Source organism: Ascaphus truei, chromosome 1 (assembly GCF_040206685.1).
Source record: "Ascaphus truei isolate aAscTru1 chromosome 1, aAscTru1.hap1, whole genome shotgun sequence".
Lineage (NCBI taxonomy): Eukaryota > Metazoa > Chordata > Amphibia > Anura > Ascaphidae > Ascaphus > Ascaphus truei.
In genome coordinates, this window is record NC_134483.1 from 109,645,912 (window position 1) to 109,671,712 (window position 25,801).

The window sequence follows — 25,801 nt, forward strand, 5'->3', positions numbered from 1 at the left end:
ACCGCCACATTCACGTGGCCTTCAGCAGCCGCGGAACCAAGTCTTTCTATGGATTCACTGCAATAACTTTGCTATTTAATTCAATCGTACTATCATTTCTATGGGGAAGGGGGAAGGAGGGCACTAAACTCTAAGCAGGGGCACCAGAGCTAGGTACGGCATGAACTGATCTCATTTCTCTCACTGGGGCTTAGTGGATCTCTCTCTGTCTACAGGCAATTAGACAAAATGTTTTTTTTCTTCATTTTAAAAAGTGCATTCGTCAGATAGCCAATAAGCAGAGTGCAAAATGTTTATATCAGCGTGCTAATTTTATTGCATTTCTTTTATTAGACAAGCAACAAGTGAATACAAGTTGTAGAAAGACAATCTGTGCATGTTAAGCCAGCCATAATGGATGAAGGCTATTGGAAAAACGTCTGCGTTCCCTCACCATATACACATTTCGCTGCTTAAGCATCTATAAGGCTTAGTAAAATATGGCTTTGTAATATATTCAGAGTAACTGCCTTGAGGGAGTACCAAATGTTTAAAGGCTTTTCATGAAAAATAAAGTAGCTATACTCTATAAAGCATTTTGAGCAATGTAAGCATCGGATCAATATAGTTTTATTACAAGATACAGTATTCGGCAACACTTTTGTAAAATAAAAGTTTTCAAAATAATCTCTCCCAATAGCAGTTTTACAATCCTTAAAACAAAATAAATGTAAATCATTCTATCCCATTTCCCCCCTTTAGTGCTATGTATGAAATTCTAACACACGGACATATCTGCTGTCATAGGAACATGTGCTCTAAGCTTCCAGCCAGCAAAATAATTGTTACAGTATGTTCTCAATTCAACATTCAAACCAAATGCTTGATTCTCATTCTAGAAAACTCCTGAAAGTGACGGCGCGATTATGGTATTTGTTTTGTGATACCGTGCAAACAATTTGCAACAGTATGAATTCTACATGTTCTAACATTGAGCCGAAAAGCTTGGAGGATACTTTACCGGTTAAAACATTGTGTTCTGTTCCATAATCCAGTCTCCAATGCCATGAAAGACCTGTCATATGCATCTTAGTCAGGACAATATTGGACAGGAGGTTTATGTATTAACGTACAGAAAAGTCTGTTTTGATCAGAGTTCTGCATGGGGTTATGTCAAAGTGACAAACTGGCAGAGTTTCTGACACAGATGAATGGGGGAAAACCTAACAAGAAAGTGCATAATCTGATAAACCCAGTTACAATTTGTGTTTGTAATCCTACCTCCTTACTGTCACTACCCAAGTGGCAAACTGGTGCGTAAATTAGAGAAATGTTGCTTGATATGTTGAAAATGCCTCTGTGTGACAATTTTGCTGTAAAATAGCCGTGATGCAGACAGCGGAATTCACCGCGGCCCGAATCGTAGTATCCCAATCCGGCGTTTCCTGCCATTGATGACTTGAATGGCAGTTAACGCTTCCACACTGAGCCTTGGGGAATCTGCCCCATAGATCCTTCTGCCCAGAAGCCTGGCTGAAGGGTGCAGCATGATTCAATAACTCGTTTGAAATTAGTTGAGATTAGAGAAGTGGGAAGTATTCGGGTTTGTTTCAAGAAAATGTTTGCAAATGTAGCAAATTTTGGTTATTTTATGTAAAATAGCAAACATGCAAATGTTTTGCCTCTTACAAGACTTTATGAGACTTTTATTAATTCATTAGCCAAGTTGGTGCAAGTTATTTTTTTCCCTTTTTACAATATTTGGAAAATAACAGCAATTTGTGATACAGATGGTACTCGGTATCCGATGGTTCGCTTTCCGTCGAATGCCTTATCCGACGCCGCATAATGCAGTCCACTGGGCGCATAATTCGACGTCTGAACCGCTTATCCGCCGCTCACTGCCGCAAATTAACATGGATCCGCAATCCGACAGTCCATTATCTGACGTCGGGTATGCGAGGACCGGCGGTACTGTACTTGGTGTGTTTTTTTCTTTATATTGACAAGTGTCTGACATTTTATCTGTCATGTGCGAATATGTAGTTTTTGACAAATTCTCATTTTTTTTAATGTTTTACAAATCTTTATGGAGAGCCATTAAATAATTACGAGATTGTGGATTCATTTACAGGCTGGGACCAATAGTCAGAACACAATGTTTTCAAATGTAAAGTGTCCTCTAAACCTTGCCTCATAATAACTCAATTTGAATTTGGACACCGTGTGTGTTTAAATATAACCCGCTTGTATAGAAACACAAAGCTCCATTATATATTGGTAACGTCTTTCTGAAATACCAGTCCAAAAACATGTGCAGGCCATTATTCTATTTCCACTGTAAAGTAATCAGGGGTCTACTACACGACCACTAAATTCTACAGTATGGACTCAGCCTTCCCAAGTAAGATGATTTCAAGCTGTCAAGTTCTAACAGTACAGTAAAAGGCTAAAGCATTAGCAGGGTGGAGACAAGAGATTAACCTAAAATTCAGAAACCTTCCATTTCAATTTGGACAGGTGATATAAATGATACTGTCACCTGAAACGTATCCTCTGAGGTGCCTGCTCTGACTAGACCTACTTTTGAGCTGATATCTGTAGGAGCTGTTCAGAAAGCGTACAGTTGATAATTGTGGCTATTGAGAACCTGACTTCATTACCTACACAGGTTGTAGTGAAGTGATTGTTATTGTCTTCAAGAGTGCTCCTTACTGGCCCATATTTCTTAGAATTACTAAATAAGTAGCAGAGATTGTCTAACAGAGAATCAATTATTGGTAACTACTCTGTAACTACTGATACATAAAACTCCTCATCCTTCATTGGTGTTGTCCCACACTAATGTCCTCAAACAGACAGGTAGGGACCTAGGGAATACTTCTCAACTCACCTTTACAGGGATTTATTTACGTTTTAATTAAAATTCAAATATACATTGCCAATGTATTTATATTCTTTTGTATTGCCCGTTAACCTTTTCTTGTTCTAGAGGTTTTCGTTACTTCCTAAGCTCCGAGTTTGTTATGATACTGAGGGAGAATCACCGAGCTGACTAATAACAAATTGTGGATCATTATTTATTTATTTAAAGTTTCGTCCCAAGCCAGGTCAATTGGAAAGACGACAGGGAAGTGGTTCACAATATTAGGTCCTGACATATAGGTCACAAAACCTGAGCTAATGTTACCGACATTAGGGACTTGTTAGCCGCTAAATACAAAAGTGCATAATATTCTTCAACAAGCCCAAATAGTTGCTTTACATGGTTAAAGATATATTTTTTGGCTAATGCATGGGCATACTGAAAGTGTATTTAACAGCAGTCAAGGCTCTGTGCAATCTACTGTAAATAAACAGCACCTGCGTTATACTGAATGCTGATAACATTGTTTCCTTCAGAGCATCACACTACGGCCAGAGCAAAGCATTCACACAGCAAGAGACAAACTTCCAAACTTTATCAAATTAGTTTTGTACAGTGATATCTGCCTTTATACAATATTTACAAATTGTCTCCATCATGATAAAAAAAATACAATAGAACATAAACAATCAAAATGTATATGTGAGGCCGTAGGGCTTTCTTTTATCTCCTTCAAGCAGATGCCTTCCTCCTGGATACATGGAGTTGCTCAGCCAAGATTGCTTTTCTTCCTTTTACTTGGACTCTGGTTGGGATCTGGTTTCAGTTCATGATACTGCACCTGTTTAAACATAGAGGTTCAGACACAAACTGGTCAAATGGACACTCTCTTGTAATAGGAAGAATATGAACGGAACAAAATTTGTTCGGCCGAGGGGAAAAACAATCTTGCCCTCTTAGCAGAGTGGGTGTTGCAGCTGGGATTCAAAAACAATAGATTGAAAGATTTGAAGTACGAAGTGGAAACAAGAATGGTGACGACCTGCCAGGAAATACAGCTATGCACGTATGTAAGCTCTTTCCAACAACAAGATATTACATTCAAAATAAACAGTTTCAAGGTTAAAGAGTCAGAGTATTAAAGAACACATCTTGTCCATGCTCCTGGTTTCTATTAAATATGTACCATTTACCCCATTAATAACCTAAAGGCTATATACTGTAGGCAAATGACTATTACTGCCATACAAGAGTGTCACTGAAATATTACTCTGTCCTGTAGCTTCTGCATCAAATGTAAGAAACTTGGTTATTAAGTTTCATAAACTCAACACATATTTCATTGGGGTATTGTCTTTCCAGACTAGTTATTTTTGGTGCACCACAAAATGTAATGAAAACCTACAAAAAAACAATGATACAACCAATTAGCCCATGTGTATTAAATAGCTTGTTTGTAAAGGGTGATGTGTCTGCATCAAATACTGTAGGAGGTTTGTAAATCATATCTGTTACATCAGTATAGATTACTGTACATTTAGTATTACGCCTACTCATAAATGGAAATAGTTTGACACAAAAGCAGTTCAATTCAATGCAAAATTCCCTGATACACAAAATGCCCTTTGAGTGTAAATTTCAGGGCAAAATGCCCTTCCTGGGTTTGATAGACCAGACAAAGAACTGTATAACCATTATCCAAATTGTAAATGAATGTAAGTAAAACAAAATCCATTTGTGTCATGAGACGATCCATACAAAAATCTGTAAAATAACATTGTCAATGCTTATATTAACTACACTCTTATGTAAGGAACCTTGAAAATGTCAAAAGCTGAAGTGTATGCAAATGAGTTGTGTTTTGAAGCAATGTTTCTGTACTGAAAATTCTCACTGAATACAACAAAAACTCCTGATTTTATCACAACTTATTGCCTGTAACTATCGCTCTGTTTGTCAACTACAAATTCACAGTTTGATCAGTAGGCGCCTGTAAGCCTTGATTTTTTTATTTTTATTTTTTTTAAGCTGTAGCATAAAGAGGGCTTTGGGCTACTAGTCATGGTCTTGTTACAGCCTCCGAAAATAAATAAATATATATAAAAAAAAATTTAGTTGAGAAAGCAAATTACGTGTTTTCATCTGACTTAGTTTGTTTCCTTTCTTCACCACTCAACATGTAGGGTCCCTAAAGCAGGGGTGCTCAAATCCAGTGCTCAAGCGCCCCCCCCCAACAATTCATATAAGGATATCCCTGTTTCAGCACAGGTGGCTCAATCAGTCCCTGCTTCAGCACAGGTGGCTCAATCAATCCCTGCTTCATCACAGGTGACTCTGTCACTGCTTCAGCATAGGTGGCTCAATCAGTCCCTGCTTCAGCATAGGTCTTTGACTGAGCCTCTTATTGAAACACCTGTGCTGAAGCTGGGTCATCCTGAAATCTTACCTGTTGGGAGGAGGGGGTGAGGGGGGCGCTAGGCCTCAAGTTATGTGATGTATGTGTGCTACACCACACTGACCATGTTTTGTGAAGGCTTCAAACTTATATAAATAATGTCCTACAAATATCTCTGCAATGCTGAAATTATCAACAGGAACTCTGTATATATGACAAAGATGCCTAATAGTTTGTTCATTTCTAGCTACCGCTATATTTTCTTATGCTTTGCATATATTTTTTTTAGCAGTTTTACTCAGGCCAATATCAGAAACCACTTAACTGTAATGATTTTAGAAACAAGATGGCTGTCAATTTTTCCACACTTATTTAGTCTATACCCATGGCTGTTGTACTGGCAGACCTGATTCAAGGCTCTTCCCATGAGAACAACATGTCATCTTCTCTATATTTTGCCAGACAGCATTGAATTCTTGATTTTAATTGGCATACTACACAGCTAGAAATGTATGATTTGAATTGTTCATTGTAGGCCATGTAGAATGATGATATTGAGCAAACCATATGAAAGCTGGCAAAACTGATCACTACAATGTAATACATGTACATATCTAGGACCAAATCTTTAATAATTCTCCTTATACAATGGTACCATAGTGTTTTGAAATGACATTTCTCTCTCTAAATTACAGTATTAAGCATATCTACCTATCTAACCAAACAAACCAGGGAGAACTTAGGTTTCACTGGATGCATAGAGGAATACAGTGTAGCAAACTGACCATTTGGGCATAGTCATAACAAGAAAGAAGAGGTAGGAGGAATGTGTCATATGGAATCATCGAAAGCAGGGGTCTCCAAACTACAGCCCGGGGGCCACATCAGGCCCACCACAAGATTTAGGGGCCTATGCAGAGAGCAGCGAATTTTAAAATTGGCGAATTTATTAAAAAGTAGCTTTTTTGGAGAGTTTTATTCTCCATATGCAGAAAAGTGCGAATTCTGCTATGTTTAACATGGATGCGTGTGGCGAGTTTAAATTGGCGAGATGCGCGCTTCAGAAACGTGTAAAAACAAATTAGCGCCTTTTTTTTCCCATTGCAATGGCCGCGAGCGGCAGCTTCTTGCCAATTTTTTCTGGCGAGGCAAAAAGGAGACAATCGCGCCATTTTATTGGCGCGAACAGCCGCTAGATGCCGTTCGCGCCTCTCTGCATTAGGATATTTTTAAAACTGGCGAGATTGAGGTTCTCGCCAGCCGCGAGGCGAGTTTTACAAATAGAAAAGAAAAATTGGCGCGTTTTTCGGAACTCGCCATTTTCTGCTGCTTTCTGCGCGATTTTCTCCAAAAAATGGCGAATTTCGAAATAGCGCTGCTCTCTGCATAGGCCCCTTAATCCGGCCCGGAGCAACTTGAAATATATATATATTTGCTCATTATATATCATTTCCCTGTGTAAGCACGGCATCCTTTCTTTGTAATTGTCACATTTCTCTTTTGTTCTGAATCGTGTCATGCTGATTACCCCTAAAAGATCCAAATAAAACTTATTCATTCGTTTATAACATATATAAATATATAAAAATGATAAAAATAATATTTTTTTTCTTTGTCCCGCGAAAATGTGTAGAATATACAATGTGTCCCTCGTACTGAAAAGCTTGGAGACCACCTAAAGGATCTGGGTAATTACTGTAGGAGCATGTGGAACTACATTGCCAACATCCCAATTGTACAAGGACATATTATAGCTTTACATGCACATCCATCTATTGTTCTGCGTTTGGGATATCATTGCTATTGAAAATAATCCTCACAAAGCAAGCTTTAAAAAAATAAATGATTTTTTAATTTGAGCCTTAAATTGAAAGTTTTCTTATACAATGGAAAGTTTTGGGACTGAATAGATGAGGCAGACAGTGAATGAATTAGAGTTTGTATTTAGTACCAGTGTCCATTAAAATCATACTTTATAGGTATTCATGCAGCCATCTCTGCGCTGTAAAGCTGGCAGATTTGTAATCAATGGCAGCCTTCCAGGATGATAAGAGAGGACAAAGTATTATTATCCAGTCCATGTGTAGGATTGAAAAACACTGTAGGCCATATTTACTAAGTGGTGCTATGCCAATAAGACATCTTTCTTACATTCCCTTCTTCTGGCACTTAAGGTGTCTTAAAGCAGCAGTCAAAGCTGCCATTTTTACATTCCCCTCCTCCCCCTTTAATATGTGCATCAATACAATCTACACAATAAGTAATTATCTAAGTTGCTGATCGATCCGTTCTCCTGTGATCGATCGGCGAAGATTCGGCTCGGAGGTTCACTAAATGGCCGTCAGTGCAGCAGAAGAGGACCAAAGATGCAAAGTTCTGTGGGAAAGATCATGTGACCAGGCAGTCACTAGATACAAGTGGTGCACTGCTGGAGAGGGGGCAAGGCTTAAAAGGGGGCGTGCCAGAGTTTGTTTCAGAAGAGGAAGGGGATGTGACTTTGTAAATGGTTGCTACATTATAATACATAAAAAATCTAATTCAGAGTTGTTTTTAAAAAAATGCCACAAGTATTTTCTCATAGTACAGAACTGATTAATTAAATAAAACACATGCGGGATATTGCTTGGCTTTAAGGAATAGCACTTCTTAGTAAATCTGGGCTAGTACAGTGAATCTTATTCACTATGTCATATTAGATATAAATATCTAAAATAATTTTAAAAAGCAGCCAAAATGAAATGTGCATTGCACATTGCAAACACTGCAACAGTTCTCCCATCTGGACATGGTAATACAGAAGAGAAAAGGTCATTTATATTGTCCTTGTATTTTGGTCTCATATGGAATTATGTGCACCAATGTTTCCGTGATGGCAATAGATCAAAGAAAATAATATGTGCATATTATGTTTCGTTCTATTAGCACACTCTCAATGCATTGTGCATTTCTGATGGATGTAATTGGTCATTACCAACAAAATACTCACCACTTGTACATCAGAAGGAACTCGGGAAAGGAAGTCAAGAAGCTCATTGTTATCAATCGCGTACGGACTCCGTATTTTCTTTGTGAACTTATTGATTCCTGAAATGAAGGATAGCATAAGCAAAAACTAAAATGTTAATGATTTGGGGGCTTTTTTTTAACTCAAAGTAAAACTGCATGTTTTTATTCTTATACCACTAAGCAATTAAATATTTCATACTTTTTATACAGAGGCAGACTGGGTGACCACATTTAATTTATTTCGACCTCTTTCTCAAAGCATACTGGGATTGCATCAAAATAGGATTAAGAACTAGGGTATAGACAACCAGTCCTCCAAACCTGAACCTATGTAGTATCAAATAATTTATACTTGTACAGCTCAACCCCGTTATAGCACAGTCCTCGGCGGCACCCAATCCGACCGTGCTATAACCAGGGTCGCGCTTATTTAAAAAAAAATGGCCATCGCGCGCCCGATCGGGCGGAGGGGGGAATAGGTGGCCGGCAGCCCTACATGTCCCCCAGCAGCCCTACACGTCCCCTCGCACTTCCCCTAGCAGCCTCACTTCCCCAGCTCCGATCCCCTCCCCGCCAGTCACGCTCCGACCCCCGCGCCAGCTCCGACTCTCCGCCAGCCACGCTCTGATCCCCCCGCCAGCCACGCTCCGATCCCCCCGCCAGCCATGCTCCGATCCCCCCTGCCAGCCCCGCTCCGATCCCCCCTGCCAGCAACGCTCTGATCCCCCCCTGCCAGCCACGCTCCGATCCCCCAGCAGCTGACACTAAAGGTAGGGAGGTAGGGGGAGGGGGGCTGTGAGCGAGCTGTGAGTGTGTGCAGTGTGTTGTGAGTGTGTGCAGTGTGTGCAGTTTGCCTTGAGTGTGTGCAGTGTGCTGTGAGTGTGTGCAGTGTGCTGTGAGTGTGTGCAGTGTGCTGTGAGTGTGTGCTGTGTGCTGTGAGTGTGTGCAGTGTGCTGTGAGTGTGTGCCGTGTGCTGTGAGTGTGTGCCGTGTGGGTGCAAAAATAAATAAATATATATATATATTTTTAATATTCAGGGTCCACGCTCAAACTGCGTTATAAGCGGATCCACGTTATAGCGGATCGCACTATAACGGGGTTGAGCTGCATTATGATATTTTACACTGTGGTATGCAGCACATATAGTGAGTATGATAAATACAAGTTACAATTTTACAGAATATAGTCGTACACACACACACACACACACACACACACACACACACACACACACACACACACACACACACACACACACACACACACACACACACACACACACGATTGTAAGCTCGTTGGGTTAGGGACCTCCTTTCTATTGTCTCAGTTTGTCCTAACATACACTGTATGTACTCTTTTGTCATACCAATATGTTCGCTCTCCCTCATTGTACAGTCGCCAGAATATGTTGGTGCCATACAAATAAAAGATAATAATAATAATGATAATATATATAGTTCATGTTACAGACCATGATTGATATAGTTTGTGGTCGCACCTGTATAGTTTACAGTGAAAATACACTTCCTTTTTTCCCCTCCATCATCAGTCTAGAAAACCTGGAAAGCAAGGCCTAAGAGTGCTAAACATGTTTACACTCATATTCAATAACAGAGATAACAAACGTTCCTTTATTGTCCCAACCAGGCACAAATTCCAGAACTAGGTCTTGTCCATAAGCAGACACCCCACCTTTAGATGAAACCTGTTACTAAAAAAAGTTTCAGATTGGATTCCCTTTCACAGGTGGTGAGCATTAATAATGCATCAGTGTGCAGAAGTGATGCAATCTCCCTAAAATATATTTATTTTTTAGAAAAACACATAAATGAAAAGTTCTAATCAACACATTTTTTTTCAATAGCAGCCATTGTGTTCTATCCCACACAATCTAAATGTTACACTTACATAATTTTGAAGTGCAACAGCATAAACAAGAAATATAAGCGTGACAGGCTACAATTGTTTTATTGAAAGTTACCATTAAAAAAAGTAGGATTTTCAAAACAAAGGGCCTCATGCAGAGAGCATAGAAATTTCAAATTGGCGAATTTCATAAAAAGTAGCTTTTTTGGAGAGTTTTATTCTCCATATGCAGAAAAGAATTCTGCTATGTTTAACATGGATGCGTGTGGCGAGTTTGAATGGGAAAGATGCGCGCTTCAGAAATGTGTAAAAAAAAAAATCGCGGCTTTTCCCCCCCCTTTGCTATAGGCGGCGAGCGCCATTTTATTGCCAACTTTTCCTGGCGCGGCAAAAATGAGAAAATCGCGCCATTTCCCTGGCACGAACAGCCGCTACATGCCGTTCGTACCTCTCTGCATTCGGAGAGTTTTAAAAATGGCGAGATGGAGGTTTTCGCCAGCCGCGAGGCGAGTTTTAGCAATAGAAAAAACAAAATGGCGCGTTTTTCATAATTCGCCATTTTCTGCCGGTTTCTGCGCGAAATTGTACAAAAAATGGCGAATTTTGAAATAACGATGCTCTCTGCATGAGGCCCAAAGTATGAGGGATTCAGTTATTAGAAGCAGACAACCCCTTGCCTGTTTAGGGACAACTTGCTTAGGTTTTCTATTGTCTCTTCCCTGTTCTCATTAGCACTGCAGATTTACAGAATATACAATAATAAAGCTAGGAAAACATAAAGTGGGCCCAAAATAAAGTGCCGGTGATCTCACAAATATGCTTTTGGTTTTAAACTTAGAATATGCCTTTAATCTAGTACAGGACCTAAAAGCAGAAGCACTATTTCAAGACTTCAGCTGTCTCTCATTTTAATCTTGTCTGTAACTATTACATATACGCCCATAATCATATTATCTCTAACTGACCATGAAATGTCTGTAAATATAATGTATAACCTCTATTCATTTAATGTAACCATGTATTGTCACCATAACTCTGTGCCCAGGACATACTGGAAAATGAGAGGTAACACTCAATGTATTACTTCCTTGTAATTTTTGTTTATCAATAAATACATTTAAATAATACTTTGATTGAATCCCAACTGCACGCAAATATAAGTGTAACCCTGTGACTGGGTGAATGCACTATCCCAGCGATTTTCAACCGGGGTTCGGCGAGCACCCCTCATGGGTTCCGCAGCCGCCAGGGGGGGGAGAGCTGGGACAACTCTCCCAGCTGTGCTAGACCCAGCGGCGCGGTGGCACCCCCACACTGCAGTGATTGGCGGCTCCCGAGTTAAGCAGAGGCTTTTCTTCCTCTCTCTGCCTGCTCCAGTCGGCGCCGGCTGACAAGAGGGAGAGGATTGAGTGGCAGGCGGGCGCGCGTGCTCGCAAGGGGAGTGGGGCGTGTGGAAATATCCATCTCCTGCAAATGCCCCTCATTGCAACACTACAAGGATAAGAACAGGTGTGTGTGTGTGTGTGTGTGTGTGTGTGTGTGTGTGTGTGTGTGTGTGTGTGTGTGTGTGTGTGTGTGTGTGTGTGTGTGTGTGTGTGTGTAAGGGGGAGAGGGAGTGTGTGTGTAAGTGGGATTGAGAGTGTGTATGTGTGTGTGGGTGTGTGTGTGTGTGTGTGTGTAAGTGGGAGTGTGTGTGTTTGTAAGTGGTAGTGTATGTGTGTGTGTGTGTGTGTGTGTGTGTGTGTGTGTGTGTGTGTGTGTGTGTGTGTGTGTGTGTGTGTGTGTGTGTGTGTGTAAGTGGGAGTGTGTGTGTGCACGCGCGCAGGCAAGGGGGAGAGTCTGAGGGGGAGAGAGACGGGGCGAGGGTTGGGGTTCCCCAGAATTTCAAAATCGAATTCTGGGGTTCCCTAACCAAAAAAAGGTTGAAAACCACTGCACTAGCACAACACTATGCCTTGGAGACATAGGTATGGAGTCCATCAGTTATATGGTACATCCCAGCTTGAAAAAAGTTGGGTTAATTAACTAGGTCCCAGCTGCCTCGTTAAGGGGCTTTAGGAATCTGGAGCTCCCACTTGTTTAAGGTCCCTGTCTGAATCAGAGAAACATATCCTGGACCCCAGGAGGGAGAGCAGTTTGCCACAAGGTCTGTTACATTGGTACACTTACCCGTTCTCTGTGTCCTGGACTACAACCGCCCTTTTTAGAAAAAGGATAAAGCCCTGCTCAGGACTTATTTTTCCGTTAGTTATCTATGCTGTAGTTAAAGCTCTGTTGTTTTGTATGGATATCACTATGGGGTGTAAAACTACCGCTGGCATTAGCAATATTGGGAATCCCACTATAGTGGATAAGGTACGGGAGTTCCTAGCCAAAGAGGGGCCACTCTCTAAGAGTTCCATAACAAGGTGTGCCTTGAAGTACCCACGTCCTCTATGGCAGGGGTGTGCAAACTGGGGGGCGCAGGATTTTTTTGGGGGGGCGCGGCTGTTGCCGAAGCCCTGCGCTCTTCCTCAAGGCATTTAAATTAAATACTGGGGGACTGCGCGAGGCCTCTGCAACCTCAAGTTACCGGGATTAAGCCGGTTTCTGGTCATGTCCCCATGACGCAACGGGGTCATGTGACTTGATGCGTCATCCTGGTAACGTACGTCAAAAGACAATCTGGGGTCACGTGATGTCACGTGACCCGTGGAGTCATTTGACGCAGGGCGCAAGCGCTGGGGCTGACACACAAGGGTGCAGCTCAAAAACTTTGTGCAACCCTGGTCTATGGGACAAGGCCCCGAAACACCCCAGACCCTATCACCACTATGGGATAATTAATGGAAAGATCTCTGCACTCTATAGGAGGGGGAAGAACTACTATAGGAGACTACGAATTCTCTCAGGAGTAAGACTTGTACTTGAAAAGGTAGTGAGGATTAAGGGTATCCCCCTTTGAGTAGGTGGATATCACCCGGATAGACTAGTTGATACGTGGGGCACCCACTGGAGATGTAATGACCCTCTGTTTGTGGCTCAGAGAATGAAGAGAATCCCGCCAAAATTCCTAGAACTATTGCAATAAATAAGGGAGGAAGAAGAACAAATGGTGCTCCGTTCAGACATACAGCGGCCTACTAAAAGTGTAGCAGCAGCTAGCCAGTGGAGATCAGGATATGCCCCTGAAGAAAGACCCACACGGGCAAGAGCACGGATCGGGTGAATGAGGAGCGGCTGAGCACGGGACTAGCAAGGGAGCCCACAAAAGAGTTGGCGAAACTGATGGAAACCATGCGGATCGGAGAAGTGACTAGTGCGAGTAGTCGAGAAGAAAAGTAGGAAGGAGTACGGTGGTCACCTCCATAAGGAGAAATTCTGATCACAAAACCAAAGGGCCGGTTTTCTGCTATAGATGCGGGGAGGAAGGACACTACGCCAGTCAGTGCAGGAACAGAGAGAATCTACCACAGGTAGTGAAACAATCCATCCGCACTCGTTTGGTCTCAAGAAATAACCTAGGGACTCAGTGAAGGAGCATACTGGGCCCCAAATACAAAGGCTGTCCGAACAGCACCCGCAAGAGGCCATTCTATTTCCCACTTACCCCAGGGACTACTGGGCCCCTCAGCGTGAGTGAAAGTGAAGATTGAGGGACAATTATGCAACGTCCTATTAGACAGTTGAGCCCACGTATCCATCATTTTCAAGCCATGCTACGATCGGCACATAAAGCATCTGCCACTGCAACTATTGAAGGGCTTAGTCGTTTGGGGCCTCAGTTATGCTATGTACCCTTACCTAGGGTATGTAGTGATGAAGCTTGAATTTCCCAATAAAGTGGGAGTGGAAGGACCATCGACGGTAGTGACCCTCATATGCCAAGAAGTTCACAATAAAGAAGAAACAGGGGTATAATTAGCACAAATGCAAATATTTTTGGACACATAGCTAAGTGGTTCTAGACAGTGGTTGGCAACGACTATGGCTGAACATTGACTATCCATTCTTTGTGTTTGAAGGCTTACCAGCGGATGGAAGAAAAGAACAGAGCTCAGGGTGAGGGGCCCTTGGAGGAGATTACGTGGGTAGGACCCCGTTCAATGCAAGTGCCCTCCAACAGTGTAAAGAGGACAACTGGAAAACCGACACTCAGGTAAAACATAGAAGGGACCATGGTCATGATTTATAGTCCACCTCGTGGATACCCTGGAAGGCTACTAGTAAAGGCTAGAGTGCTGTCCATACAGAAAGGAAAAATAGACACTATAGGAATAGAAGTAAAAACGTAGACTGCCCATGACGTGTGGATACGAAGAGGCACAGTAGTCGCTCACCTGTATAGTGCCGAAGTGATGGGTCCTGAAGGGACAAGAAAATCACTGAGGAATAGACTGACTCTGGCTATGTTCAATTTTGGAGACAGTCCTGCTTCAGAACACTGGAAGAAACGGCTATAAGAAAAAATAGCTCATAGGCCAGAGGTTTTCTTCACTCAAGAATTGGATATAGGAAATGCTTATGGTGTGTAACACTAGATCCGTCTTCATGATGCTCGCCCTTTCAGGGATAGGTCACAGAGATTGGCCTCGGCTGATGTGGAGGATGTGAGAAGACGCCTCCAGGAACTAAGGGGGGCTGACATAATTTCCAAATCCAGAAGCGCATATACATTACTCATTGTAGTGACCTGAAAAAAATGGAGTGGTAAGTATGTGCATTGACTATCGCACACTGAACAAAAAGACCATTCCAGATCAGTACACCATGCGCTTATCGAAGATACTTTAGATTACCTCAATGAGAGCAAATGTTTTTCAGTCTTGATTCTTCGTAGTGGATATTACCAGATTCCCATGACCAAGCAAGATAAAGAGAATACTGCGCTTTTATGCCCATTGGAATTCTACCAATATGAACGCATGTCCCAATGAGTGTCAGGGGCACCTGCTACATTCCAAAGGCTAATGGAACGTGTAATGGGAGATATGAATCTACTAGAAGTATTGGTATATCTGCATAATATAATTGTATTTGGGAAAACCTTAGAGGAACACAAGCCCGACTCTTGAAGGTATTAGACTGCGCTTATAGTGCCGGCGACGGCAACAACGACGCGGCAAAACACATGCATTGTCGCCGTCGCGTAGCGACGGATTGGTTGCAATCGCTGGAAGTCATCTCTATTTGATTTTCCAGCGACTGTCATGTCGCCGGCACTATAAGCATAGCCTTAGATCGACTAAGTGAAAGTGGACTAAAATTGTCAGTGGATAAGTGTCTGTTTTTCCATTGTATCTTGGCCGAAGCCCACACAGCTAAACAAAATTGTGGTCCTTACGGGGTTTTGCGGATATTACAGATGGTTAGTACAACCATTGACACAATTAACCAAAGGTTACCATCCATCAAAAGGATACAGTCTGGATATGGGGGAACCAGCCAAGACTATTCTAAAATGAACAAGCCATTTGGAATAGATGGACTCCTAAGTGTGAAGAGGCTTTCCAAGCCATAAAGGCCAGTCTTATGAATATACCAGTACTTGCGCTTGCAAATCCACAAAAACCTTACGTACTGCATGTTAACGCCAGTCTGGAAGGGCTGGGAGCAGTGCTGTCTCAGGAGCACCCAGCTGGACAGAGACCCGTAGACTTTGTAAACTGGGGGTTGGTGCCTTTGGAGAGGATTTCGGGCAATTCCTCTCCGAAGGCACAAACTAGAATTTTTGGGATTGAAATGGGCGGAAGTGGACAAACTACATGACTACATATATGAGCCACTTTTGTAGTGCACACAGACAACTCCCCCCTTACCTACAGTCTAGGAATCTCTCACACGGGAGTGCCCCTCGTATACTCTCACCCTGCAAAGTTGACTGTGGAGGGGCTACCCCAATTAAACTGACAGGATCTATCGCGAACAGACCCTGGTTTGAAAGAAGTGCGGTCAACCTTGAGGGACCAGAAATCGGCTCGGACACTCATAGTAAGACGCACAAAGTCAGCTCCTTGGTAAGCAATGGGATTACCTGGTGATTAAGAGTGGGGTGATTTTTAGAGTTACAACACACCATAACTAAGCAACTGGTGCTTTCTTACAAGTAAAGACAAGTGGTTCAACGTTGCCTCCACGACACTCATGGTCATTTGGGCACAGACATAACAATGGGATTAGGGAAAGATTAATTCTGCTGGCCTCAGATGGCTCAAGATGTTGAAGAATATTATAAAAACTGTGGAACGTGAGTTCCCATTAGACTTTACCTACCCAGGTCGCACCCTTGACCAATATCCCCAGCACTGGACCACTGGACTTGGTCTGCATGGACTTGTCTCTAGAGCCACATAGCAAGAACACCAGTAATATCTTAGTGGTCACGGATCACTTCACACGGTATGCTGACTCATTATGGAATTACTGAGCATCTGTGGGTTAAAGAAGTCCAGAACCACGCCTTACCAATGATAAGAGGATCCCGAACCTGAGAGATTTAATAGGGCCCTATTGAATATGATGGGCATCCTAAGTACTCAAGGGAAGGAAAGATGGAGTCAGCATGTGCACCACCTACTCCATGAATATAACTGAATCCAAGAATGACCACTGGGTATTCGCTCTATTACCTAATGTTTGGACGGGAAGCCCGATGACCCATCGACCTGTGTTTTGGAGTGGTGGCAATTGGCACATCCTGACCACGTACCTGCAGTATGCTCAGGGAACAGTTGCAAGAAGCATACAGGCTGGCCACTACTGCCACTGATATGAATAATTGGGAAATAAAGGCTGTTATGACAAAAGAGTACATGGACAAGAGCTGCAAGTTTAGGAAAGAGTCCTTATCTGAAATCTGAGGATACCAGGTAAACACAAATAAGCGAATCACTGGAAACCACAGCCTTATGTGGTAGTAGAGAAACTACAAGGACTTAGAGAATTTTGATTAAGGCCTGAAAAGGGAAGTGGTCCAGCGAAGAACCTACATAGGAATCACGTTCAGCCAATAGGTCAATTAGTACGATGTCCGCAGAAAGAAACTATTCCAGGAGTAGCAAATCAACCTAGGAGAAGTGATCGACTGAACAGGGTAGAGGGTCCTGACACAAGCCCATTAAGTCACTGTAGGCAGGATAGTAATGAGGAATCAGACCTGGATGAGGGATATCAAGGAGGGAGAATGCTAGGACATCTATCCAATATCCTGGATAGGGAAGTGCAACCTCCTCAACAAGGTTCCCCAATGCGTCCAGTAGGGCGCAGAGAAAGAGATATTATTCCTGTTAATCCTGAGGCAGAGGAATTCACCTCCATGAGCCCCATTGAACATGACAGTGAACCTGAAGATGAATCAGTGGTAGATAGCTGTGAGCCCCCCTCAAGTGTAGGATCCGCAGAACATGAACCACTAGTACCATGTGGGTCCTCTGAGGTGCCAGGGGAGATAGAAGTAGTACCCCCAGCATTATCGTCACATCCCAAGAGGGAAACTAGACCTCCCATGAGACTGACTGATTCTCCAGGAGTGTTGACAGAATTCCCCATGGTTCGTGTGGCTAAATGGGTGGTACCAATAACACTAGAACTAGGAGACTTTGGGAACGTTAGAACCATGTGGTGTAACAAAGATGCAATTTGTACGAACTGCCTGCGTATTGGTTTTACTGTACCGATGATGATATATGCATAGAGAAGAGGTATTTGTTAACTTATAAAAATGTACTAAGATGGTTTCATGCTAGTTTATGAGGACATCAATGCTTTAGCATGGGAGGATGTAACCCCTGTGTATGCTCAGCAACACAGAACTCTGCCCCTAGCAGGTTACTCTCCATGGACATGTACATTGAAAGAATGGGGCAGCCATGAGAGATGATCAGATCTGTCCAGTGCTAAGAGAGATGAGGCTCCTGTGTAATGGAACCTACATGTGTCCCATGAGGAGACAAGAGAGCTGATCAGGGAGAGTCCAGCTTCAGAGAACCGGAGTACGAGATAGATCGCCGTTGGAGGGGATGCCCTGACAGGTCATAGAAAAAGTTGTACCACACTACATATCTTTCTAAAGTACAGGCCTACAACCTACAGTGAAAATACATGGGGTCCAAGAGGGTATGGTACTACACAGATAGGCCTCCCAATCCCGGGTGGTCAGGCCTATTACATTACATTGACTATAATACACATACATGCACAGTGCTTCGGTTTGATGTTATGATTTGTATTGTGCCTTGTAAGTAGTGGTCCTATTCCTAAGGATCACGTGAGTATTCATTGCGTATGTGCTATATCTAGCCATTCTATTGATAAACCCGTTACAGTATACTGGTGTTGTGTTTCCTTTTTACTGGCCCCGCACACGTGTGGCGGCTAACATAAGTATACGGACTTAGGCCCTCACCTCAGTGCCGGAAATATAGTCTGAGGTATAGCATAAAAAGAAGAGGGGTTACATACGTTTTACGCCAATATGGACAAACTCCAAATTAAATTCTTGATAGCGATATAAATCCCTGTTTGCTCTTTTGACTTAATTCATAATATACAATGTTTCTAGTTTTGCAAACAATGTGCTTGTTAATGCTGCTTGTAAATGGCCACGTTATTGTAAGTGGCCACGTTATTGCACCCGTCATCGTGCGATTAGGAACTAAATTGTGCGATTTTGCAACATGATAATTTATTAAGTCACACCAGCGAAAACACGTTATCATGTGATAACTTGTGCAATCAGGGCCACCAACAGCTTGCCCTGGACTTGAGTCTGCACTGTGGGCCTCGGGTTGTTGAGCAGGAGGGAAGTGTCCGCTCTTCCCATGTCGGTGGCACTGGGAGTCCCCCCATGTCTTACACACTTCCCCCTCTCTATCTCACACACTTCCCCTCTCTCACTCATTACCCCATCTCGCTCTTCCTCACCTCTCACCGTACCTTTCACTCTCCTCCCCCTCTCCCCACCTGTTTCACTCCCTCCCTCACTATCTGCCCCTCTATCTATCCTTCCTCTCCCTATCCTATCTCCTTCACCTCACCTCACTCTCCTCACCTCCCTCTCTCCTTTCCCCCCCGACTCCCTCCTTCTTGCCCCACCTCTCCAGTCTTTCACCCCTCTCTCATTCTCACCCCATCTCTTACTCTCTCTGCCTCTCTCTCACCCTGCCTCCTTTCCACCCGGGCCCTACCTTTGGAATGGAGTTGCGGGGTCCGTCTAGGCCCTACCCAGTGTTGGAGGGGGGCCCACCCAGGTGGTTGAAAACAGGATAAGGGCAGAATTCCGGCAAGGCCTAACTTCTGGGTCCGGACCACCGGGACGGGCACCCCCCACCGCAGGGCCATGGACAGAAGTCCTACCGCTCCCTCCCTGTCAGCGAGCCTGGGTGCAATAAAATTAGCTATATGTTTAAAAGATTATTGTATGGTGAAAGTCTAATAGTGGTATGTAACCTTTGCATAGTGGAGGGACCTGTGACATATTACAATGCTATGTGTTGCTGGCCGCTGAACAAAGGCTGTAATTCTTCCCTTTTTCGGACAAAAATTCCCATAGAGTTCAATGCAGGTTTTCAGCTGAAACTGACTGCTTCAGCAGATATAGAATAAGGCCCTGAAAGAGATAGCCTGACTACAAAATCTATATGGTATAATTAGTTTTTGTGTTACTGGCACAATAAAAATTTTTGTGGGTTCATCTATATGGCATACATTGAAACATGTACTGTAGTAGTGCTTTGTGAGGTTTACTGCTTTATAGTGGCAGTGCAAAAGGGATATATTCAGATGTATTTTTACTGATTAAAGCTTGTATAGCCTGGCCTTCGGCAGCTATAGCTAATTCTGGGCCTTTCCTCTGTCAGTCCTGTTAGAACAGGCAGTGGAAAGGTTAATTCCTCCAGTTGGTCTGTTTTGCATTTCAGCTCTGAGTATGTAGCAATATTCAGGGGCAGACCTAAGCAACATTTGAATGTGTTAATCCAAAGGGTGGATATGGGTTGGAACACCCCCTGATGTGTGTGTGAGCCAATCGGTATCCAGCTTTGAGTTGTAATGATTCAAAGCTAGAAACACTCCCTGAGGATATTCAAATTGAGACATATTCCCAAATTCAGTTAGTGATCAGGAGTCTTCAGAGAGATAGCAAGTCAAGAAGAGTTCTCTCCCTCCTGCCCCACCTGGGTGAGGAGGGAGGGGAAGTTAAGCTGCCATGAGCAGAAATGCAGAGAGCCAGATCAGGCCTATGATGTTCTGCTGTATGCTGTGTATGCTGCTCTGAATAAAGAACCACAGAAAGAAGCTGCTGTGTGTGTGTATCACTGTTCCTGGTGTGAGGAGAATGGAGTGTCAGTGGGGGTCTCTCCTCTGGAGATCCCAGGGGATCCCTTCTGGCTGGAGGCACTGCACCACCCAGAGAGAGCAAGGTAACCTGTCCCACATCACCTCCTGTCCCTGTCCTGGTTCTCCCCACAACACCGCGGAGCCCTCAGCCCTCCTGTTTGCCAGCAGGTCACAGCACCCAGACCACTCAGAGTGACCAGAAGGAGTGTACCCCCCAATCTCATGTCGGGTGGGGTACCATAGAAGGGTTACAATTGGAGGCGCTGCTGAGAGATATATGAGGACTGCTCCCCAGGACAGGACAGGTTTTTCAACGGGACAGGTTTTCAACGACAGAGGAGACCATGCAGCAGTTTCAAAGACTTTGTATGCAGCACAGAACAGCAGCCATAGACTCTGCCGTGAGGGAACCCCTCCTTGAAGCTCCCCCAGGGAGGGGGTTACCCTAATGAAGAAGACCTTGCTGTGGGACTATTCCTGGTGGCTATGCACCAGGGAGCGTACGTCTTTACATGCACTTCAAGGGGACAGAGGCTGCTCTATGATTGCATAGGGACCTTTGTGCACCCATCTACATTACTAAGAAGAAAATAGGGGCCGGTTCCTGAGGCTTCACCAGGGAGCTGGCTGCCTATTAATGGCACTGCAGCAGGGGCGACTGACCTGAGGCGTCCCCAGGGAAGTGTGGCCACCCTCCTGTACCCACAGCGGAGAGTGAGGGGGACAGGGAACTCTGGGGATTACGCCTATGACCCCTGTGCACCCCATCTAAGAAGAAAAGGGAGGCAGGTCCCTGAGGCTTCACCAGGGAGCTGGCGGTCCCTTAATGGCACTGCAGTTGGGGCGACTAACCTGAGGCGTCCCCAGGGAAGTGTGGCCACCCTTCTGCACCCCACGACGAAGAGAGAGGTAAGGGGGCAGGGACTACAAGAGAATGTCTGTAGGTCCCTGTGCACCCAGCAGTAAGAGTTACTGCCGTCCCTGTGCGAGGCGTTCCCTGATGCTACCCCAGGGTGCGTGATACTCAAAGATTACAGGGACAGAAATGTATTTGTGGCTCCTGAATGCAAACAGAGACCCCACTGTGCTGGACTATGTTCAATCTGGCGTTTCCTGCTCCTACAGGGATGTCATGTATTTTGTGCTCTCAAAATGGCGGCTCCAGCTCTTCTGGGGGCCGCATGGACTCTCTTTGTGCTCAAAATGGCGTTTCCCGCCTTACCAGGGAAGCCATGTGCTGTTCTGCAAGGATTTCTGCATTTTGCAAGCTTGTGCTGCTCTTCAGCTTGCAAGAAAGTGCGGGAACTGTTCAAACCCCACCCCCTTTGCTTGTTCTGGATTGGACTATCCTATCTACCAGGGGGAGGAGCTAAGTGTGTTCCACGGAGCAACAGGAAGTGAGGGGCCAGATGCACTTCCACTTCAAACACTGGTGGTTGTGTCTGCCAGGCTGCCTTGCGCGCTCCACTATGAGAGACTGGGCCTGTGTGCTGAGAAGCCTGTCAGCAGCACAGAGGCTGATGACATCATTGAGGTCTCTACCATTACCTCCACCGTACCCGAGTATGCTGTGGAGCTGTCAGTTCCAGTAACTGTTGCTGGTGCCTTCCATCTGATCCACGCTGCCAGCGTGGGTGCTACACCACAGAGGTATCGGCCGATGCCTCCCACGTACCCGATGCGGCTGGGATCTGCCCTGCTACTCATGGCGGTGAGCTGCATATCCTGTCTACAGACCCCCGCTGGGATCAAGCCCCGAAAGCTGCGGAGCTGTATCTGCGGCGTCAGCAGGAGAAGTGCCGGCCGGCACCACCCCTGATGACTGCATCGACTACCATTGCTACTCCACCACTGGGAGCTAACATGGCCGCTGAGTCGCCCGGCCGGGTGAGCTCCAGAGAGATCCAGGCCGCTCCGGTGAGTATTACCCTTCCGGTTGATCCTTTCCTCCTGACATGCCGGGAGTGGAAGAAGTCCCGGGAGGCCCTTCAGGCCCAGGCGCTGGCTGAAGCCCGCTGCTGTAAGAGCACAGGGAGGGGCAAATTGAACTTGACCCAGGACTGTGCCATTGCTCCTCCCGGGGAGAGTGCCCTGAACGTGCCCCTAGAGACTTTGGTGCTGGCCCCTTGTCACCGGAGGCCCCAGTCCCTGAGTCATCTGCCCCGCATTCCCCATCCAACACCAGTCCCAAGGTGCGACCCTTGACCCCCAGGCCCTCTTCACCTGGAAGCCCCGTGGCTCCCTATGGACAATATGATTTTATGTCTGTTATGCAATTGGAAGGGTCTGTGCATTGGGGGGATTGTGATGATGAGGGGATAAGTTCAATGCAATCTGAAAATGTTTTGTCTCCTGTCATAGAGGAGGCAGAAGGGACCCCTGTATGGGTAGGTCCTATATTCTGGGTGCTGCCGGGTACTGCTACTGACAGAAGCTTGGTGAAATTTAGTAGAGCAGCCCGAGTAATAGTTCATAGGTTCACAAAGATGGGCTATGAGTTCCCATATCTACCTAATGAAACTGGGAGAATGATCAGGAAGCCTGCTCATTACTATTAATGTGTTCTATTACTGCTGTAGTAGAAATTGTTCTGTTTAGTTAGTCACTGTATTGCCATGTATCTGTGTCCATGCAGTAGTGAGTATGTCAGTTCTGTCAAGCTGGAGTGCATAGGAGTTATTGCATTTCAGCTCATGTAATTTACAGGTGTTGCTCAGCAAGGTAAGGGTTATACCTGCTGCAGTCCAAGCCGGGACGGTTGGAGTTTTACCAGAGGGAGTATATAGCCTGGCCTTCGGCAGCTATAGCTAATTCTGGGCCTTTCCTCTGTCAGTCCTGTTAGAACAGGCAGTGGAAAGGTTAATTCCTCCAGTTGGTCTGTTTTGCATTTCAGCTCTGAGTATGTAGCAATATTCAGGGGCAGACCTAAGCAACATTTGAATGTGTTAATCCAAAGGGTGGATATGGGTTGGAACACCCCCTGATGTGTGTGTGAGCCAATCGGTATCCAGCTTTGAGTTGTAATGATTCAAAGCTAGAAACACTCCCTGAGGATATTCAAATTGAGACATATTCCCAAATTCAGTTAGTGATCAGGAGTCTTCAGAGAGATAGCAAGCCAAGAAGAGTTCTCTCCCTCCTGCCCCACCTGGGTGAGGAGGGAGGGGAAGTTAAGCTGCCATGAGCAGAAATGCAGAGAGCCAGATCAGGCCTATGATGTTCTGCTGTATGCTGTGTATGCTGCTCTGAATAAAGAACCACAGAAAGAAGCTGCTGTGTGTGTGTATCACTGTTCCTGGTGTGAGGAGAATGGAGTGTCAGTGGGGGTCTCTCCTCTGGAGATCCCAGGGGATCCCTTCTGGCTGGAGGCACTGCACCACCCAGAGAGAGCAAGGTAACCTGTCCCACATCACCTCCTGTCCCTGTCCTGGTTCTCCCCACAACACCGCGGAGCCCTCAGCCCTCCTGTTTGCCAGCAGGTCACAGCACCCAGACCACTCAGAGTGACCAGAAGGAGTGTACCCCCCAATCTCATGTCGGGTGGGGTACCATAGAAGGGTTACACTTGTAATGTAATTATAGTTTCAGTTTTAATATTCTTGCAGGCAAAATATATTTGTCGAATCATCATGTGGGTGAAACTAAAAATTTGGCCCTGCTGTCCGTGCTTTGGCAGAAGTGATGTCATATAGGAGATCTCTATGAAGACCTCTGTATCTAATAAATTAAATGTGCCAACACCTACTTAAATCTTTTTAGTACTGGGGTGACCTGTGATACATTAAGTTTCAGTCACAAGAACTTACTGTAAAACCACTGAACCTAAAGTGGTAATGTAGGGACTGAGGAGTTTGGGATGTTTATTGTAGCTAATATGCTTCTTACACTCTGTTAGTATTGTACAATTACATATGTGGCAGGTCCCCACTGGGTCCCCTTGTCCCCTTACCTCCGGCTGCGACTGGCAGCAGAGACTAGGGAGAGTGCGGGGAGGTGCGCGGGTGCGTCCGGCGGGTGCTGGGAGCGTGCACGGGCGTTGCGGCCGGTGGAGGGGCGACCGGAATTACAATTCTCAGCAGCCCCAGGGGCTGACACTACGCATTTCATGCCGAAGCACTTTGTCAAGGTGTGTCACCTTGACAAAGTGCTTCGGCATAAAACGCGTAGGTGCGTTCATGTAGTCCTTGTACTGGGAAGTTTGCTATTAAACTACTGATCTGTTAATTGCGGAGTTTGCCATGGATTTTTTCTTCTTTTTTCAATATTGAAAGTCGTTTGGTTGTTCTCTGTTCCACACACTCAACTTTGAAACATGTCTGTGAATGGTTTCTCTGGCTTTGCATCTGATTCCCATGCTGTGTTTTAAAGCTGTGTTAACAGCTCCATGTAACAATGATTTTTCAGGCAAAAGGTGACACGATGTGCTCATTTGCATGTTATTTCCCAGAATCCCTTGCTGCAGTGGAAGCACTGTATGCTGGGTGATAATGGTGAAAGGCAGGGTTGCATACCTGTCTAAGACATGTGAATGTGCTCACAAGTGATCTTTTTATTTCATATATATATATATGTGTGTGTGTGTGTGTGTGTGTGTCTGTGTGTCTGTGTGTCTGTGTGTCTGTGTGTGTGTGTTCTTATCTTGTTTAGTAAACCTGTTATTTATACAAGTGTGTGTGTGTATTGTATTGGGTCCTGTGCAAGGGGTATCCAGCAGTGCTAGGGTCCTTCACAGGTGGAGGTGCTGTCACCGGACAAACTAGGTACACCTCAGGCTCCCAGCAGCGGAGGATCAGGCCTCCTGTAAGTGCTGAAGACCAAGAGAAGCCGGCATTTGTATGTCCCCTTGGCTTCTATCAATTCACCCACATTCCTGAGTTCCTCCAGCGGTTGCAGCTAGCCCTGTGGACACTGATCCACAAAAAGGTCATCCGGGTGACTGAACTGGACGATTACAGGACCAAACAATTCCTGCGGGGAGCTTCGCTCAACCATCCCTTAGTGGCCCGCATCTGCTGCAACCTCTCTACAGTGAATTCTCCTAGCTACGAGGCCCTCATGGACCGAATCCAAGATCAGGAGGTCATCCTCCAGTTTCAGATCCCTGGGCGAACTCGTGACCCATCCAGAGGAGAGAGATGTGCGACTCCCTCAAATTAGTCTCAAAAAGAAAACTGCCGCAAGGAAAAGGCCAAGGAGCCAGAAAGTACCGAGGACGACCCTCCACCCAAGGCATCTGCCTCGGCACTCAAAACGCCCCGGGAAGGATCTCCTACCTTCAGGAACGAGGCGCACCAGAGTGACGTGCTACAACTGTTGCCAGAAGTGTCACTTCTCTCAGAACTGTCCGGAGCCCCCCCAAAAAACTAAGACGTCCA

General features: G+C 44.8%; 1 protein-coding gene across 4 annotated transcripts in view; it reads right to left on the reverse strand.

Annotated features, from left to right (window-relative positions):
• Positions 1–278: 278 nt before the first annotated feature.
• Positions 279–25,801, reverse strand: part of MCTP1 (multiple C2 and transmembrane domain containing 1) — an 862,717-nt gene continuing 837,194 nt past the window's right edge. For all 4 annotated transcript variants that reach the window (XM_075593230.1, XM_075593236.1, XM_075593222.1 and 1 more), the window contains 2 exons: positions 8,227–8,324; positions 279–3,686 (listed from right to left, as the gene is read on the reverse strand). In XM_075593230.1, coding sequence (XP_075449345.1) covers positions 3,615–3,686; positions 8,227–8,324 — 170 coding nt within the window. In that variant the 3' untranslated portion in view covers positions 279–3,614. The remainder of the gene's footprint in view (positions 3,687–8,226; positions 8,325–25,801) is intronic.